Source organism: Medicago truncatula, chromosome 8, assembly GCF_003473485.1.
Source record: "Medicago truncatula cultivar Jemalong A17 chromosome 8, MtrunA17r5.0-ANR, whole genome shotgun sequence".
NCBI lineage: Eukaryota > Viridiplantae > Streptophyta > Magnoliopsida > Fabales > Fabaceae > Medicago > Medicago truncatula.
Genome location: NC_053049.1, coordinates 6,598,258 through 6,617,541, shown reverse-complemented (window position 1 = coordinate 6,617,541; position 19,284 = coordinate 6,598,258). Strand labels below are relative to the sequence as shown.

General features: G+C 34.2%; 2 protein-coding genes across 6 annotated transcripts in view; one reads left to right on the top strand and one right to left on the bottom strand.

Annotated features, from left to right (window-relative positions):
• Positions 1 to 314: 314 nt before the first annotated feature.
• On the top strand, positions 315 to 9,962 carry LOC11430425 (probable ATP-dependent DNA helicase CHR12). Of its 4 annotated transcripts, XM_024773836.2 has the most exons (7): positions 337 to 436; positions 969 to 1,030; positions 1,460 to 1,535; positions 1,627 to 1,740; positions 3,455 to 3,646; positions 3,728 to 3,822; positions 9,740 to 9,962. In XM_024773836.2, the coding sequence occupies exons 4-7, from the start codon at positions 1,686 to 1,688 to the stop codon at positions 9,803 to 9,805; spliced, it is 408 nt and encodes a 135-aa protein (XP_024629604.1). In that variant the 5' UTR covers positions 337 to 436; positions 969 to 1,030; positions 1,460 to 1,535; positions 1,627 to 1,685; the 3' UTR covers positions 9,806 to 9,962. The 4 variants fall into 4 exon arrangements, with proteins under 4 accessions (XP_039684308.1, XP_024629604.1, XP_039684307.1 ...); XM_039828374.1 differs by lacking the exon at positions 9,740 to 9,962 and having other exon boundaries at positions 315 to 432; positions 969 to 1,223; positions 3,485 to 3,646; positions 3,728 to 4,418; XM_039828373.1 differs by lacking the exons at positions 337 to 436; positions 969 to 1,030; positions 9,740 to 9,962 and adding an exon at positions 1,167 to 1,223 and having other exon boundaries at positions 3,728 to 3,976.
• A 2,650-nt stretch (positions 9,963 to 12,612) lies between these two features.
• The window catches only part of LOC11434046 (midasin), a 42,890-nt gene continuing 36,218 nt past the window's right edge, over positions 12,613 to 19,284 (bottom strand). Inside the window, exons 62-77 of one of the 2 annotated variants that reach the window (XM_024773834.2) lie at positions 18,689 to 18,789; positions 18,480 to 18,592; positions 18,143 to 18,366; positions 17,784 to 18,032; positions 17,382 to 17,606; positions 17,129 to 17,287; positions 16,821 to 17,042; positions 16,453 to 16,740; positions 16,233 to 16,376; positions 15,854 to 16,060; positions 14,056 to 15,768; positions 13,673 to 13,954; positions 13,385 to 13,564; positions 13,208 to 13,306; positions 13,005 to 13,130; positions 12,613 to 12,905 (exon numbers count right to left, since the gene is read on the bottom strand). In XM_024773834.2, coding sequence (XP_024629602.2) covers positions 12,873 to 12,905; positions 13,005 to 13,130; positions 13,208 to 13,306; positions 13,385 to 13,564; positions 13,673 to 13,954; positions 14,056 to 15,768; positions 15,854 to 16,060; positions 16,233 to 16,376; positions 16,453 to 16,740; positions 16,821 to 17,042; positions 17,129 to 17,287; positions 17,382 to 17,606; positions 17,784 to 18,032; positions 18,143 to 18,366; positions 18,480 to 18,592; positions 18,689 to 18,789 — 4,365 coding nt within the window. In that variant the 3' untranslated portion in view covers positions 12,613 to 12,872. The remainder of the gene's footprint in view (positions 12,906 to 13,004; positions 13,131 to 13,207; positions 13,307 to 13,384; positions 13,565 to 13,672; positions 13,955 to 14,055; positions 15,769 to 15,853; positions 16,061 to 16,232; positions 16,377 to 16,452; positions 16,741 to 16,820; positions 17,043 to 17,128; positions 17,288 to 17,381; positions 17,607 to 17,783; positions 18,033 to 18,142; positions 18,367 to 18,479; positions 18,593 to 18,688; positions 18,790 to 19,284) is intronic. The other variant, XM_003627166.4, reaches the window with a different exon arrangement.

Sequence of the window (19,284 nt, the reverse complement as noted above, 5' to 3'; positions counted from 1 at the left end):
GCTTGTCAAGCACTATGGATTAAAATGTTGCTTGAAGAATTGAAGATTACTGAGATTGCTTGAATGAAACTTCTCGCTAACAATTGATTTAGAAAATTATCAATTAACCATGGAAAAAGCAAGCATGTTGAAAGGAGATTTCGCTTACTAAGAGATAAAGTTAACAAAGATAGTTCGGAACTTCTATCTACTTTACTATATAGGACAATCTTTGTCCCTTTTTTTACCATTTTGCCCTTATGAAAGGGCATTTTCGTAAATTAGTAATTTCTGTCTTTCCCCCTATATATATGGAGTGGTACAAAACCCATTTCATTTCATCTTCAAAACAAAAAATCGTTCCTTCCATCTCTCAAAAAAGAAAAAAAAACAGTCCTTCCTCTGCTGCTATCTTTCTTCCTTCTTCCACAAATTTTGGTTTTGGTCTTCATTGTAGGTAACTTCCTCTTCCTTTGATCAATTGAAAATCATGATTGGATTATTTTTGTGTTATTTGTTCAATCAGTGTTTTGCATGTCGAATATTTTAATTTTCCAGAAATTTTGTGGGTTTTGGTTTGAAATTTGCTTGCATGTTTTCAGAAAAGGGTTTTTTTGATTTTAATTGAGGTTTTGATTCCTTGGTTTTGTGTTGTTGTTTATTGATTCTGTTTTGTAAAAAATTTGAGAGAAATTTCCAGAAAATTATGTTTTCAGAATTTTTTTACAAAATATATGTTATTTAGAAAAGGGTTTTAAAAATTTGAGTGAAAAGAAATACTTGGTTTGTTGTGAGAGATAAATTTGTGTTGTTGTTCTTAGAATAAAAAAGAAGCAATTTACTCATCTTTAATTACAATTTGGATCGGTTTTTATGAGTTGAAGAAATTTTAAGCTATGTGTGGCTGATTTGATAGTTTACTTATTTGAATTGTTTGGATTATTATTCATTTTATTTAATTTTTTGTTGAAATTTGTTGATTGTTGTAGGCTCGGTGTGATCAAAATGATTCAGATCGATTGAAGCAATGAAAGGATTGAAGCTATGAAAGGTGCGAATTCGCCGTCATCTTTAACAACTTCGTCATCTAAATGGTTTTATGGAGTCTCCAATCACGCTCCAAGTTCACCTGCGTATTCGTCAATGCGTAGGAAGCCGTAACAGTTATATCTAGAGGTTGTGTCATTGGATTCTCATAAAACTAAATAAAATGTAACTGTGACGGTTCGATTTTGGTCTTTCAAGTAAGTGATTGTGAATTTTGTGATTGTGTTTTGTGTCATGAACCAACGCTTCAATCAGATTTTGTTTGCTACATGTGCATTTCTGAATATACTTTGGATTTTGCCTTCTGTGCCATGAAATTTCTCTGCATTTTCATCTATTTTGAGCATTGAAATTTAAGATTTTGTATGTTTTTTATGATGTTTGGCTTTGAGAATTGACTGTTGTTTTTGTTTTGTTGGTTTTGGATGAGTAGATCTACTTCACACATTTAGCTATTTGCCGCGGGATCTTAATTTCATCGATCATACCAGTGACATTGGATGGAAAGAGTGAGTTTTCTTTTCATTTATCCATCATTGTTGCTTTGTTTTATTTTAGGGATGGAGATTGATTATTTGATGTGCTTGTGTTGTTTATTAGTCATCAACGTGCAAGGCCTATAATTGCTGATCCGGGGTTGGACATGAATAAGAAGCAAGATGTGTTTTGGATTACACAGGAGAAGTAGACCAGCTGCTTTCAAGTTTTTCACAGGTGAAGATTCTTTTTCTTGTCTGCTTGGTTTATGTCTCCTTTTTCTTTTTTGCCTTTCCAATTTTCGTTATGGTTTATGTGGTTCTAGATATTCTTCAATGTTGCGTAGTGGTTTTTTACTTTTTTGAACATTGCCAGTCTATCTTATGAATCTTTTCGATTGAAATGGGTATACAATACATCACTTGTGGAAAAGTTTTATTAGCTTATTTTACGCTGTTCACAAAGGAGTTAGATGAGAAAATTGCGATCAGAAACTAATGTCAACTTATACAAGAAGCTACTATTCCAAAAGTTTAGTTTTTATAAGAACTTTTCGTATTTCCTTGGTTTCTGCATTGGAATGTTTTGAATAGATTTTGAAGAAATTAAAGTGTTGATGCTTAAGAAACCTTTTGTGTATTCATTTCATAGTATCATTAGTTCAGTTCTTTGTGAGGCAGTAAAAGCTCAAGAAACCTTTTTTTGTATTAATTTCAGTGTCATCGATTCTGTTCTATGTTTAACATGTCTGTCAGATTGAATCACTTGCTGTGACTATGCAATTACCTTTTCTGATTGTGCGAGGTAGTAAGAAGCATGATTGATTGTGGTGCTTGGTGATTTTGTGGTGCTTGGTGATTTCAGTAATAGTTAAATTCAACTGTAGTAACTCTTAATTTCTATTGTTAATTTGCTCTGTTAGGGTCTGTTGTTCAACCTGAGAAAATTTGAAGCAGTATCGGTTTTACACAGGGTCAGTTAATTTTAGGACAACTCATTTAAAATAGGACACCTGGATGGTGTGAGTATCTGTGGGATTGAAAATCTTCATATCGGCTAAAGCTCCCATGAGGGTGTATCGGTCCTTTGATTTGAGGAGTTTTTTCCATTTTAATGGAGGAAATCAACATTTTTAACTCAACCTGATTCTTGGTATAATATTTCACTATTGCAATTTTGTCATGGTCCTTGAGTGCTAGGAATTATGGTGACAGCCACAGTTGTAAAAATTGGGCTCATGACATATTGGATGCGGCTTAATCGAAACTTGCTTTATTTGTTATTTGTGAAATGTTTTCAGAAGATTAAAACATCCAGATTTATTGGAATGACTTTTTTTTGTTAATTAAGGTTGTGGCCATGCTGAAGAGTTATAGAGTTGCTAAAAACTTGTGCTAAGGTCAATGGAAGCTGTCTTGTGCTTATCATCCCTTATATATAGGCAATGCTTTGAACACAAACATAATAGTTTAATATGTTGAAATTTTGTTTTCAGTGGCCTTATTTTCTTGACATTCACAGGCAGTGCCGCAGTTTTCAATGATTGTATGGATAATAATATGATAACATATAAAATAGTAACTTATTGATATGTATAAGATATTTAATTTGATTGATGGCTGATGCACTTAAATCTGAATTTTTTAAGTGGGAGTCCATGTTTATCCTTTTCCTTGAGCTGAACAAGTACATGGATGTGTGTTGTGTTGGTTTTGATTCTGAGGTTTTTATTTGTTGTTGCATGTTTTTTGTTTTGGCCTGGTGTTTTGTTTTTATTTGTGCCACAACTACCACAGTTTAGAAAAATTGAACTGAACCCTTATTCAATTGTCTTGAACCAACTTTTATAGAGATTTGGTGCACCATTTATGTAGTTTCTATACCAAATTGGGTCATAAAATTGATTATGTACATGTAATATTGAGTTTGCTTGATGACATAAAATTTGAAGGCACAAAACTATGTTGGCTTTTTACAACAGCAGGCCACTCCTCATCGGAAATCAGAAAGAGCGTACAAAATGCACCTTCTGTGTGCCAATTTGATGCAGGACGTTCTCCAACGAGTCTTAATAATTTGGTAATTCAGCTTAGGAAAGTTTGTAACCATCCTGACCTCTTAGAATCAGTCTTTGATGGTTCATGTAAGTAATGTCGGATTGGATGATTTAACTAATTTCATTATCAATTATACTTAAACTGAGCTATATTTTGCTTTTGTATAGATTTTTATCCTCCTGTGAATGAGATAATTGGAAAATGTGGAAAATTTCAATTGGTCGACCGATTGCTGGAGCGGCTATTTGCACGGAATCACAAGGTATGCTTTAGAGTTCTGTGCTTGTGCCTTTCTGCTTCCTTTTTGTGGCCAAGCTGCTACTCATCTGCACCTGCCTTTGCTAATTTAAATTATCCACCAGTGATCCTTTGCCTGATTTGGGTGTAGTCCTTTGAAGAATAAGCTTCAAATTCATTCCCATCTTGAGTGTACAAATTCTGCAGGCATGGCTGTTGTTTTGTCTTGTAGCGTAGACAGAAAACAGAGTAGTGGAGGTAGTGGTTGTACACTTGTACTTTGTCAACTCTATTAACGAGAGACAAATGCTCAGTGCTATCCATATATCCGTTGATACCTCCCTTTCAATTCTTCGTTCTTCTTGGATAAGACTGAATTGAGAGTTAGCTACTTTGAATCTTCAGTTTGATTAAAGGATCAAACGTAGCTTCTGGTGAAGATATTGCTTCTGATGACGTCATCACTTCAGAAGCACTTCAGCTTCAGGAGCAGTTTTCTTTAGATGCTCAGAATTTCTTTTTCTTTCCATTGTTCTTCCAAGACCTATTGAAATAACTTGAGTAGCCTTTGGTCCTGTACACTTGAACAATTATTAGTAATAACCAATTGACAATTTTTAATACCTTGTTATCATCAAAACTTAATAAGGTTCATTGTGAAACACATTTTGTTCTAACATTTACGATTTCAGAAACTGACAAAGACAAGCACACATCTAAGCCGCTATTTTATCTTAAACTGGCTCATGTATTTTGCTCCAAGCATCATATTGTTTTTTTTTTTTTGGCTTTTTTTATCGGAGCAATTCTTTGTAATATTTTTTTTATAAGAGCAATTCTTTGTAATCCTTGCATTTTTTTCCAATTACTTTCGTAAAAAATAGCATAGCTCTTAAATATATGACATAAGAATTTTCAAAATCATGGATAGTGCTTATTAATTAACAATTGTAAGATAAATGAAATTTGTTGCATATGAACAAATAAGACACATGAAAGTGACTATGACTATTGTTAACTATTTCTCCTTAAAAAAAATAATGATAAACATCATAACAAAACAGTCTCCCTAAAAAAACTCATAAAATTGTTACAAGGTTAATATTGAGATTTGAAATTAATTTAAGGATAATTATGGCAATGCAATAAAATTTTAAAGAGATTTGCTCCCCTCCCCTTCCCTTCCCTTCTAAAAATTGAACCAAACACTTCAAATTAAAAATCTCCCCTCCCCTTCCCTCCCCTCCCCTCCAAAACTCTCGAACCAAACGGACCCTTAACAACGTCCCCGGCCTTGACCACGTCCACGAACTCCACTACCACGGTCATTGGAATTAGAAACAAGAGCAGAAGACTCAGAGGTTGTCTGGGTATCATCAAGTCTATCAAAATTGAAGAAGATAGTGTATGGTCTTCCTCAGTTGGAGTATTTACAGTGCGAGTCTTGTCAATTAGAAAAACATGTTAGAGTCTCTTTTTCTAATCGTATTAATAATAGAGCTATGGCTCCCTTTGATGTTGTTCATTCTGATATTTGGGGTCCTAGTCGTGTTCCTTCTACCTTAGGTTACAAGTATTATGTTACTTTTATTGATGATTTCTCAAGATGTACTTGGGTATTTTTAATGAAAGATCGTTCTGAGTTGTTATATTGTATGAAACACCATGATCTCTGCTTTCTCACGTTAGTTTTTAGGTCAGTGGTTATATTGTATGAAACATTGAAATTGAAATTGAGTTGTCAAAATTATTGGAATTAGGTTTTGGTTACTTTAAATTGTTTGAATTAGGTTTTGGTTAAGTTATGGTTACTGTACTGAAATTGAAATTGAAGTTGAGATTGTACTGTACTGAAATTGTAACACCCCGTTTTTCCAACTTGAAAACTTTTGCATAATAATCAGAGTATTCAACTTAAACATGATGTCACACTTCTTTAAAAGATAAATAGAGTAAAATTACTATTTATTTAAAATATCTTTTATCAATAATTCAAATTACATTGCAGCGGAAAAACATTTCTTTATTCAACAAAATGGCACTACGGCCTAAACATAAACAACTTATTAAAATTCCATTCTAAGTGGTTCATCAACATAATTCATAAAAATACGTAACACAAGGAAAACAATTCAAAGATCCCCATCCTGTTATGTATCAGAGCGACCCTAAGACGACACGTGAGAGAGTCAACTCACTCCAACAGCTAATCCTGGTTATCTGCACGTTACCCACGTAGAGGCAACATTCAAACAGAAGGGGTGAGATTTCACATTCAATAATAATAAGCATATAATTTAACAATAATTTAACAACACATAACAACATATATTCATCATTAGTAAAACTAATAAACAATAATTTAAGTAAGAGAATTTATCAACATAAACAACAACAATTAAACAATGTTAATGCTTCACATAATTCCAACTATACATCATCAATTAACTTCAAATCATCATTAACAATGCTTTACATAATTCCTCAATAACTACTCATTAATTATTTCGACAACTTGACAACACGACGACAACACCGACAACTCGACATCAACGACAATGCAACGACAACAACATCAACTTGACAATGCAACAACAGCGACTCAACAAATGCAATATGCATGTGGTACCAATCAGGGCATCAAGCCCCCAACTTTAACAGCGAATAAGGCTCACAGGGCATCAAACCCCCAACTATAGAGCGAAAAAGGCTCATAGGCCGTCAAACCCCCAACTTTAAATGAATGATTATAAATTTCAGAGCATCAAGTCCTCAACTTTAAATGAATGATTATACATTCCAGAGCATCAAACCCTCAACTTAATATGAGTATGCATGGACTCAGCAACCAACAACTTAAACAACTTAGACAAAAACTTACAACTTTAACGACATTGACGACAACATCGGCAACGACAACAACGACGACTTTGCATCATAATATCATAATTCATCAATTATGAACAACATCACGTAACATCATATTCATCAACATGTACATTCATGTAATAATTCATCAATCATGAACAACATCATATAACATTATTTTCATCAACATATACATTCATATAATAATTCATCAATCATGAACAATATCATATAACATCATATTCATCAACATATACATTCATATAATAATTCATCAAGCATATGTTAGATACTCTTAAACAACTTAATTGAACCCCTAGTACCTCTAGTTTTGAGGTTTGGAATTATTCCATAAGTTTTGGATTAACTTAGAAACAGTTATGCTGAATTTTCATAAAATTTCACTAAGACCTCCTTGGAGTATTTTCATCATATCTCAAAATCAAAAATCATTTTCAAGTCAAACCAAAGCCACCGGAAAGCTAACACAATTATCTACAACTTTCATGTTTACACCAAAGGCCAATTCAAAACAGAAATGTGTGAAAAAGACGCAAGAACATGAAACAGGACGTGCTGTCAGAGAGCAACTCGGGAAAAAACCCACTTTTCACCCCAAAATCCCAATTTTAACTTCCTTATGCCCAAATTTGATCCAAAAACTTGTCTAACAATTTCTATACATGTTAAGGCACTCAAAACCATATAAAACATTGCACTAAGAATAACTCATGATCTGAACATCAATTCTACACAAATTCAACGAATTTTCTACTCTATTAACAACCAATTACAACTTCAAAACCTCATTCCCAAATTCCCATAACTACAACCTACAACATGCTAAACTCAATTTCAAAATTATACAACTTAGAATTAGAGAAAGTTAGTCTCACCCTTACAATTGTTTGTATTAGTAGTAATCTAATATTATTATTTTTTTTTGAAAGAAGTAGTAATCTAATATATTGTTTGTTGTATAATTGAAACTGGACGAAGATATTTTTTTCAAGTACTGTTTAGGGACAAAGCTAGTAAAAGCGAGAGTAACAAAGTGACGGATATTGTGATTTTCAAAAAAAAAATTAAAAAATTTGCCCCACTAGTCATACCACCAAGAAAATTGATTCCACCTTTGATTAAACCAGAAGTGAGGGCGTTGATATCCTAAACATTCGTATGCATCAATATCACTGTCCCCTTCACCTTTTGGCTTCTGTGAAATGGATTTGAAAACATCTTTGCAACTTCTCCAGCAAATTTGTTGTGCACTTTCTGGCAAATGAAAGAAAACTTATTGGCTTGCAAGTCGCTATTCTAAATTTTTTTACACTCTCACTCATTATACACACACACATATATATATATAGAATAAGAGTCGTTTTAACATGTCTTGAGGTCTAAGAGCATACACAATGGTAGTATATTTAGCTACTTTATTTACAGGTATATTTAGCTACTTTGAAAAAGGCTTAAACCCAGTTTTTACCCCTTAGGTTTGCAAAAGTTACAATTTTGGCCTCCTATTAAAAAAAAAATGGCAAAAATGACCCCTCATGTTTAGCCCCTTTTGCAAAACCTCAATTTTAACTTGGTCAACGTTATGTGTCATGCCACCTGTAAATTTTTTGATTTTTTTTTAATTTTTAATTCCACGCGTATAATTAAACAAATTAAAAAATATATATTGAAGAGCACGTGACTGAAGCAGACATCACCTCCTCTCCCAAACAAATCCGAATCCACACCACCCCCTTCTTCCCTCGCCGTCATCTTGCTGTCTGTTTGCCACCTCCCTCCCCAACAAAACAGATGAATCTGACCCACATAGATGGCCTTCGTCTTCTTTTCATTAATCCCTCCACATGAATTTGAGGCGAGATTCTTATTCACATGCTCCAAACTTTCATCGAATCATCTTCAACATTCATCAATTCATTTTCAACGGTCATGGGTCCACTCTTCTTTGAAACAAAACCCAGAAACCCCTTCACAACATTCCTTATTCATTGATTTCACTCTTGCTTAAAACGAAATCCAAACAAGGAACGATTCAATTTCGAAACTGAAAACCTCAAAATAGCAAACATTATTCCAGTATCATTCTAGATCTGAGATTTGTTGGATTGTAATGGTTAACAATATTAAAGGGATTGAATTCTGTTCATGAATCAGTTTTACAAGTCAGTTAAGGTGTATGGTATTAGTGAAGGTTTAGGGTGAACAATCTGAAAGAGATTTCAGCTAGTTTTTGGGATTATGAATTTTTGGATTTTTAAGCTACATATGACTTTGAATTTGAAATTGAAGTGATGAGTTTAAGAGGAGATGGGAAAAAATTAAAGAAGAAGAAGAATCATCTCACACCTCACGTGGCTCCCCTCTTTAATCCTTTTATTTTATTTTATTTTTTTAATTCCATAAATACATGTGGCTTTTCCTTTCTTTTTTTTAATTAAAAAATATCTAGCTGGCAATTTTTTAAGTGATGTTGCATGACACCTATGGTTGACCAGGTCAAAATTGAGGTTTTGCAAAATGGGCTAAACATAAGGGATCACTTTTGCCATTTTTTTTAATAGGGAATCAAAATTGCAACTTTTGCAAACTTAAGGGATAAAAAGTGAGTTTAAGCCTTTTAAAAAATAAATCATCAAAAAAATTTATAATTTTTGGTGCAAATCTATTACTTTTGACTTCTTTTAACAAGTTTCATTAGGACATTTGATATGCAGCATGACCTTTTATTTAACTATTTCCTTATTTTTACAATTTTATTTAACTATTAATTAATTCAAAAACAATGCGACTAGAATCTAGAGCAGCCATAGAAGTCCAAATTTTAATTAGAGCCTCCATATTAGAACAGCCATATTTTAAAACATCTTCTATCATTATCAAAAGGAACCTTTTCCAAACAAGTTACTATAATCTAATTATCCTCTTGATGAGTCAATAATTAGTCGTTTTAGTATAATATTTAGTTTCGTTTTATTTAGATTTAAGTTTATTTTATTTAAATATTATTTCTTTTTAGAGCTATTTTACTTCAATTGCATATTATTATATTTCAGGAACGAATATTTGATGGATTGAGTCTTGAAACAAAAGAAAGAGGATTAGGAGCTGATTCGGGTTGAAAATACGAAAGATTGAAGACAAAAATATGTTTCCCCAAGTCAGAACCTTGGCACGGCCAGTGTCACCAGTTGGCACGGCCGTGCCACCCCCCATAGACTCTTTTGTTGCTTTTGCTTCATATTCTAGTGAATAGTTGCTTAGGTTTTAAGTCGACAATAAGACTATAAATAGAGGAGCTAGCCATCACAAATATTCATCTTTTATTCTTGGAATTCAATAAGTGACAATTGTCTTTCTTAATAAAAGTTCTTTTCCTTCTTCTCCATGTCTACGATGAACATGAGTGAGTAGACTTCTCTTGTCTTGGGATTGTTGGATAAGTCTAATGACATAATCCTAATCAAACCAAGCTTTAACCCTAATCTTATGTAACCCTAGTTTCTAATCTAAATTCACCGTTTTAACATGAATTAACCATTATCAAACTGTGGAAACGAAAGTGGAGTTTTGATATTCGAACAAGTGAAATTAGTTAAGGATTGTAAAGGCAGCGAAATAGTCTTTGCAATCCTTGAGACATCTAAGTTTCAAACTTCAAGGATTCTAATAGTAATCAAGTCAGCGAAATAGGTTTGGTTGCTAAAGGAACCAAAATCTAATAGTAATCAAGTCGGCGAAATAGGCTTGATTGCTAGAAGAACATAAGAGAAACTTGTCTTTAGAAGTTAGATCTAACATAAGGTTCTAGGTTTAATAGTTTGGTTTGTGAAGGATTTGTCGTTATGATGAACCAATAATCCCAAGACTCTTTTTATTATTATATTATCTTTCAACCGTTTGAAAACCCCATTTTTGCAACTGATTTCTTTTCTAATTATCAACTAAAGTTAATTGAATTGAACAACTCTCTGTCGGAACGATACTCTTTTATTACTACTTCGGTAAGACCGTGCACTTGCGGTTTTATCCCATGACCTATGTCCCACTATGGGATGGACAGACCTGCATACTGCAAAATAATAGTATTAGGATGAACCCACTTAGGTTGGCCTAGTGATATTGGCTTGGGATCTGGGAGTGTGCTCCTCCTTTAGGTTTCATGTTCGATTCTCTTTGGTGTCAATTTGAGGGGGTTAGTTTAGCTTCTTAAAAAAAAAAAAAATAGTATTAGGATGATTGTATTAGTAATTACAGTTAATAATTGTGTTGTGTCCTTATGGTTTCACAATACTCGCTTCGTCTTTAAATAATAGTCGTTTAATAACCTGTTTATATTGTTGTTTTTTGTTGAATTTTTTTAGAAACTGGTGTGACGAACATATGGAGAGTTACCAACCGATCCTAGGTCGGGTTCTAACTATTGATCCAGTCAACCCTGGTTGTTTTTTTATTCCGTCAGTTGTGTTGTATTGTAAGATATTATTTTATAATTTAACTTTTTTATGTTTTGTTATTTATTTATAGTTATGTTGAACATCCGATTGATAATTTTGTTGAGTCAAAAACAAATATTGTTGAGTCTAGCGGTGAATTAAAATCAACTATTCTTAAAGCTTCTGTCGGATTGAAACCAAACATTGTGTGAGCTTTTGTTGATTTGAAACCTAATGTCGATTCTAAAGATAACATTGTTCCGATGTTTCAAAACTTGGCAATAATGAAGTAGATATGGCGCATTACTTTTTCACGTATATAACAAATGAAAAATTAGAGATGATATAATTAAATGGGTTCCTTAACAAGAAACAAAGGTCGAATTTACCTTAATTATAGAGAAATCCCATCATGGTGGTGAAAGAAGGTCGCCAATGTTAGTGTTGGGTTGTGAAAGGGTGTACAAAGTAATCTAGAAGAAAGAAGAAATTGAACTGAGAAGATACTGAGTCAAAAAAACATGAATGCCTATTTAGGTTGCGTGTATTTTTGTCAAAATTCAATGAATGGCCATTGGATATTGTTAATGAGAGCACAACCATCCGATGGAGCCAAAGTTAGAAGGTCATCCTCTTGCTGATTAACTGATAAAGAGAAAAATATTGGTGTTGAATTGACAAGGAATATGGTGGTATATCTTTGGATGTTATATTAAAGATGGAGTGTTATATATGTGTTAGTTCGAACTGCAAATGCATAAAGTGTTAGTAGAAATTTGGTGTATTTTATATTGGGTTGTCAATTTTGGTCATGTTGAATTTTAATCTTTGGCGTATTGTTGAATTTTAAATTATAGTTTATCGGTGTCAAATTATGAATGATTTTTTTATAATGACAAATGTTAGTATTTAAATTGTTATGTTAGTATTCTCCTTGTGAGGACTTGAACCCTAAAGCTTTTACTTTTGATGTTGAATTATGAGTTAATTGTGGAAAGATTAACATACTATTGTTGCTGCTCGTGCATCCTAATTTCCAATCTAGTGATCGGTTCGTAACTCCGATCCAAACGAACATGGCATAACTCCCCATGAAAGCATTTCTAGCATTTTGTGAGCAATTGAAAGGACTTAAAGAGCAAAGGAACAGTCAGATATTTAAAAATAAGCCATCAAGTCTAGAACAGTTTCATAAACTACTTTTTGTAGGGATTCAAACCATTGTTGTTATTTTTGTGCTAGTAACTTCTGTAAAGCAAAGGAACAACAACCCTTTGGTTTTTACTGCTATGTTGTGTTGTTTTCATCATGTTGGATCTCACTCGCACAATTGAAATGTGACTGTACTTGTGCTCAAATTCTAATAATATTTTAATCTCTAATCATCTTTGAATGCTTCAATTCTAAAGCTTAATCTTACCCAAGCGGCCGTGGTAGCCACAAAGATATAAATTAAAGTACAAAAACATGTTCAAAATCACTTGCTAGTAAGATTCATCAAATGCAGCAAACATGACATTCTTATTAATCAAAGTAGATCTGTACATTGGATTGCACAACTGTATAATTGTTTTATTTTGGTAACTGTATAATTGTTAATACTATACAATTTCGTGTACTTTTCATATATACAAAATTCACACCCAAGTAACCCAATGATTTTTTCTAATCCCTCTTCAATATAAAGCATGTTGTATCTGCATTCTTGAAATCAAAAATGGATTTTGCACGTCTTCAATGAGTCTTTAACCAGTCAGTAATTTGAATGTTGCATAAGCTCCAACCACTGAAATAAACACAACAAAACATAACATTATTTTCGTAATACTATTTATTTTCCACTTTTTTTTCTGCCTCGGATAAAGGAAAAAGAACTCAAGCTTACCTGTCTCAGTAGGTTTGCAAGAGTCCTAGGCAGTGCTTCAATGTTCCTCAGAACGATATAATAGGGAAAGGGAAAGGAGTCCATGTACTTGGAAAACTTCATCTTTCCGCCCTCAAAGGATGCTTCCTGGAGTACAGAAAGTCAAGGTTAGGGAAAAGAAAATTTGCAAATCATAAAAGTCACTTGCGGAAGCGAATAAGTACCATAAGATCCATTATTGACTCCTGAGAGTTATCAAGAAGCAAGAACGCAACCATCCGGTTACTGGCTAATGCTTCTCTAACACACCGCTTTAAGTTATCCTGAAAACGATACAATTGAATTAAAGAGGGCAATAGTTATGAATATATAATGAGGCAGCCAGATTGTTAATCACATACCTTTTCATGAAAACGACCGTCTGCAATTATTAAAACAAGTTGCTGTAGGGGGTTATGGCCAGATGGAAGTCGTGCTTTTACAACAGCAGCATCTAGCTTGTTGGTCAAAAACTTCAACAGATCAACAACTGGTTCATCGGCAATAGTATTCTCTTGCTTGAATGTCAGATTGGAGACCATCTGTTCCTCAGTCAAAAACGAACAATCAGATCCTTTCAACATATTCAACAAATGCACAGTACTGATGTCAATAAAGAAAAAAACTAGACTTGTGTAAATCCTGCTAACCTTAACCCCGGACTCTGCAGTGAATGGGCTATCAAAATCATGCAGCAAATTTATGTTTCCTTTTGTTCCGAAGCTTGCAACTGCCAAGCTCCCCATTTCAAGTTGAGAAACAGCACGGCATACTGTAACCAAAGCTTCCACAGCAACATCACCGCAGCAACTCTCCGACATGCTATGTGAATCATCAACAGCAATTACAACTTGGTAATCACGTTTGTTGGGTCTGGTCCGCCTAAGCCATATTTTATCCATACGATAATAACTTGCTATGAATTGTATTACCTGGGATTTTTTAAAAGGAAAAGAGAGTAAGCACTAACATTTCATGAACAGATGCATACTATTATAAGGTTCATACGTATTAATCAGAACACGTCAGCTACCTTTTTCATATGTATCCTTTTTCCAGTTTTATAATACCCTTGGAGCTTGCTGGCCACTGTGGGCTCCAATACAAGACGCAATTGCTCAGTCAGTTCCTGAGACAACTTTGTAGTGCTAAGTTCATATCTTCTCCAGAGAGCAGTAGCATTATCCTTCACATGATCAGGAGCATCACAAGGTTCGTGATATTTTCCCAATTCCTCATCATTCACAGAAAGTTGACTTAATTTATGTGTGTTCTCACCCAAGTATGATCTACTGATAGAAATTAGATCTTCCAAATGACTTTCAGGATCAATATTTGCACTACCAAGAGGCTTTACTGATCCATCATCTTGAGATTTCTCCATGACTGGCATATTCGCTTGATCCCTTTTTTCATTTTTAGGGAGTAAGGAAGAATTACTTACAGAATCTATTTCTGAGTTTTGCTTCTCAAGCTGCAAATTTGCATCTTCTCCAGCACGACTTTCTGTGTCAACCTTATCGACATCAATGTTTCTATCAACCTGTTCCAACGTTGCAGGTCCCAAAGCCTGAGTTGTTCCCTTTTCAAATTCAGAAACATATCCATACTCATCAGCATTATTATCATCCATTTCACCGTGATGTTCTATATTATCCTCAGGGAGATCACCAGATACATTTATTTTTTCTTTCCTGAAATCAAGTGCATCCCCTGTACTTCGGGAAGGATTGGTTTGTTTTTCTTGAGAAAATGAATGCTCGTGCTGTGGAAGGTGTGATTTAGGTTGAGTTTTACTAAATCCCCCAGTATTTGATGAATCTGACATATTAATATCCATCTCAGACATATCACTTGAAGGAAAACCTCCCGTTACAGCAGGGTTGCCGAAATCGTGATGGCTATTTGATAAATTTGACTGTGACGCTATATTTTCTGAACCAGATGTCTGCAAATCACTTTTGGACTGTGACGCTAAATCAACATTGGAAACTTGCGGATTAACCACGTCAGAAGATTCAGATGTATCATTCTTTGGATCCATGGAATTCATGTCATCATTCTCTTGATGTTCTTGACCTAGATCATCTTTTTCAGAGGATACATCAACTTCAGTATGTGCTTCTTCCATAATTTCATCAGGCGGGCATGTCTCATCTTCCTGGTTTCCATTCTCAGCTGAATCATCATGCCCTTCTTGATCTCCCTCTTCAATAGGATCCACATCTTCGTTTGCATTCAAATCTATTTCCATGTCAGAAGAGTGATCCGGTTCATCGGGCTTCAATCCAGTAGCATCAGAATGTGCTGCTTCTTTGTCCATATTTACATCGTCTCCATTTTCTTCATCATCAAACTCATTCTGTGCTGCAGCTTCATCATTCTGAGCATCACCTTCATCACAACTGTCATCCCCAGATTGATCGCTGGTAGAATCATCCTTGGCTCTTAGCTCTTTGTTGCTTCCATCTCCGTCCTTAACTGAAGGTCCTGATTCATACTTTTCTCCTGTATCATCGGGAGTCTCATCTTCATTCTGATCCCAAATTTTTTCTCCAACTGCTTCACTATCTGGTCCAGTGGGACCCATTTCTGATTCAAGTTCCTCATTCTCACCATCACAATCTTCATTTTCACTAGAATCCTCACTAAGGCTTACAGCATCAGCCTGAAAATCCTGATCCATTTCTATACCTGTATTATCGTTGCCTGGCACTTCTTTGGACTCCTCTTGTTCCTCCTTTTTCTGCATCATTGACAAAAGACAGTTAACATACCTTGAGAATCCAATTTTGCCATATATAATGCAATATTAAAGCCCAAAAACTAACCTGTTCACGTGTTCCCAGCAGCTGATCTTCATCAGTTATCTGATCACTGACATCATTTAGTCCAACACCTTCCCCCATGCCAGTCCCACTTGCATCTTCAGATTTATCAAGGGTTCCATCATCCTCCTGGTTTTCTGTTAATCTTCCAAAACCTTTTGAAAATAGAGAAACTAAAATATTTGCAATCACATGAGTTGTTACTGCTACCTGCAAATCGATATATAAATATACAGAATTAGATTATCCATCTCAAACAACAATACTAAAAACTTCACAGAACTTTAAAAATGTTGTAGAATATGCCAATTACATATATTATGCTATCAGGAGAAAAAATTATGCATATCCACAGAAAGAGGTAAGTGAGTGCTAAGCTTACTGATTTGTGCATAGCAAAGAAATTTTTCAAGAGCTCGTCACTGAATTTCAGTAATAGATCCACGAGCGTATGTAGATTTTGGAAATGGGCTCCGACTTTGGAAGAACTGCTAATGTTATTGTCACAACAATTCACCAGTTTCGCCTACAAGCAACCATATCATCATTTTGGTCACCAAGAAAGGAACAGTTGAAATAACCTGCCGTTAAACAAAACTTACCCCAAAAGTGATTGTTTTGAAAAGATCATCACATAGCATGTCCAAACTGAGATTTGCGACAAATTGTAGTTCCCATGAACCAAGGTTAATCATGGAAGGGATAGTGCTGGGCGAACATAAACTCTGCAACACAGATGTAATGTGTTGATATGTGGACTTCAGGGCTTCATCAAACCTAGCATTAGGCTCCGCACACTGTCTTCCGCAAAAATGGTCCTTCTCAGATAAATCTACAGGATTAGAATTTTCATTCTTTGCAGTGATAAATTCTTCCTCAATTGATTTTGCCTGAAAAGAGAAAATTTATGAATCCAGGCTTCTCATTCAATTTTCTGGATTTCAGAAGGTCAAGTCCAAAGTTTAAATACCTTGTCAATTATTTCTTGAAAATGATGAATCAGAACATTTTTAACTGAGCTTCTATCCATACCATTCGCTTGTAGTACAAGAAAATGATCCTTAAAATCCTTTATGACCTTGAAATTTTCGGATACCAGCTGCTCCATTTCTTGAGTAACAACAGAAAGATGTGAGGATGCTATTGTAGTGACAGCTTTCGACCCCCCAATAAGGTAACAATCCAATGATTCCTGTGATTATGTTTTGCATAAATATAAGACCATATGTAAGTTGCAAATTTAAAGCAATTCAAAACCAAAAACCATTATTTATTCACCTTTGATTTACAGAACACTGGTAAGAATTCTTCAATGGAAGCGGTCATCTCACTCGCTGAAGGTCTTGTTCTTTGACAAGTGTTTAAATGGCTATTTTCTAATATCCTTAGTAAAAGTAATTCTCCATTTGATGTAGCACACAGACTATCAAATAATTGCTGCATAATAAAATACATAAAGATAATTAATATCAGATGCTTAAAACACTAAAGCAAATAAAGCATCCAAATAAAAATGTAATTACAATTTTACCTTCTGTTGCCACATGCATTTGTAAGTAGCAAGCTGATTTGGCGGAACAATAGAGCACATATAACTTTTACTGTTATCAGTGGGGGAGGAAAATGAAAACAACTTTCCCATAGTAGTTGCAAATTCTCTAAAGCATTTCAATTTCTCGCTAAATACACTGGCAGCAGCAAGTTGGTCCTGTTGTATCTGGACAAGCTGACTGAGGAAAGAACTGGACCTGGTAACCTAAAGAGAACCAAGCTCACATTCAATATACCGAATGTACGACAAAAAAAAAAAAAAAAAAAAAACACTCAGAAGGCACACAGAAAGAGGTGGGTGTGATATTCAGTCCTACCATTGAGGTGGGGTATGAAACAAATTAGAGACCTAACACTACACGTATTTAGAAAAAATGTCTACCTGTTGAGGAGCTATATCTTTATGAGGATCGAGGCATATCTCTTCCTGCAGAAGACGCACACACATAACACTCTTGAAGTAATGCTCAATAGCTGTCTTCCACTCCGTAAGTGGGCTTTCTTCAGGGGCATCTTTATTTTTTACTTTACCATCAATTTCCAAGGATGGACTGGCGAATCTACTATTTTCTAGAAGTAGACACTCCATGTTCCCGGAAAGCTGAAGGAACCACCAAGGTTTTCGCTCATCCTGTATTTTAGTTTAATTAAAAGATAGGTAAGAAAAACAAAATATTTTTATCAATTCTTAATGAATAATTAATCTAGATATTCATGAAAAGAAACAGCTCAGCTTCATACCACCTTATGCGTAGACTTGCGTTGAGACAACCCACTCGTTTTTAAAAGGTTGAGAAGGTCAGACAAAGCTCTACTCTTCCTTTGATTATTTTTATCTTCCTTCCAAATGTTACCGGAGTCAACTGCTTTAATATAAATATTTTCAATCATATGCCATACATCTTTCCATCCTTCCTGGTATAGTGTACGTTGGGAATCACAAGATCTTAATGTGCTTCCAACTTCTGTATAAATTACCAATTTCCAGCATTTCGCAATAAGAAGCAAATCAGACCAAAAAAATAAACTAGGAACACCAAAATAAAATGACAAGAAAACAAAAGGAAAAAATACCTACCTTTAGCATTTTTCTGTTGTAAAAGTAAAACATCAAATGCTGAGGTTTTCTTAAGCAGCAAATTCTCAAAAGCATGGTCTAATGCCATGCTGCAGTTTTCAAACCAGATCAACCTACACCGGAGAGTGCCAACAACTTAAGAATAAAAAACTACCAAAATATTATTAAATTGCAGAGTCCATGTTCCATAAGATGTCAAATAAGATAACCTGTTTTCATCACTGAACAATGGCAAATCAGAAACACCGCTGATTGAACCCTTGTGTAGAACATCACGAATGAGCTTATCCATAGGTTCTTGCAGAATATCCTTCACCATTAAGAGAACAACATAGAAAATTATGATCGAACAAATATTTACACAATCATTGAAAATACAAATCGGGAAGCGACAGTATAATAAGAACAGCTACCGTTACAAAAATGCTTTACAGTTTATAATGCATACATAGAATATAGAAGCTGAAGATGAAACTGTTAGGTATCCATCCAACAAAGACAGCAATTTTTATATATATTTAAAATAAATAAATAAATAAATAAAAGAAGATATACTACTCTGGACTCATTACAAGCAAAAAAATGTCAAAAAATGTTGGACTCGAATAAAAGCAAAAGTTAACTATTCTATGCCCATTTAATGTTATTATTCCAAAAATAGCCTTACATCAATTCCTTCAAATTGTGAGATGACCGTTATAATTAAGCTTGTTTCCCATGAAATCAAGAAAACTAAACACACTTAACTATTATCCTTAATGAGTCCGATAACTAAACACACTTAACTATTATCCTTAATGAGTCC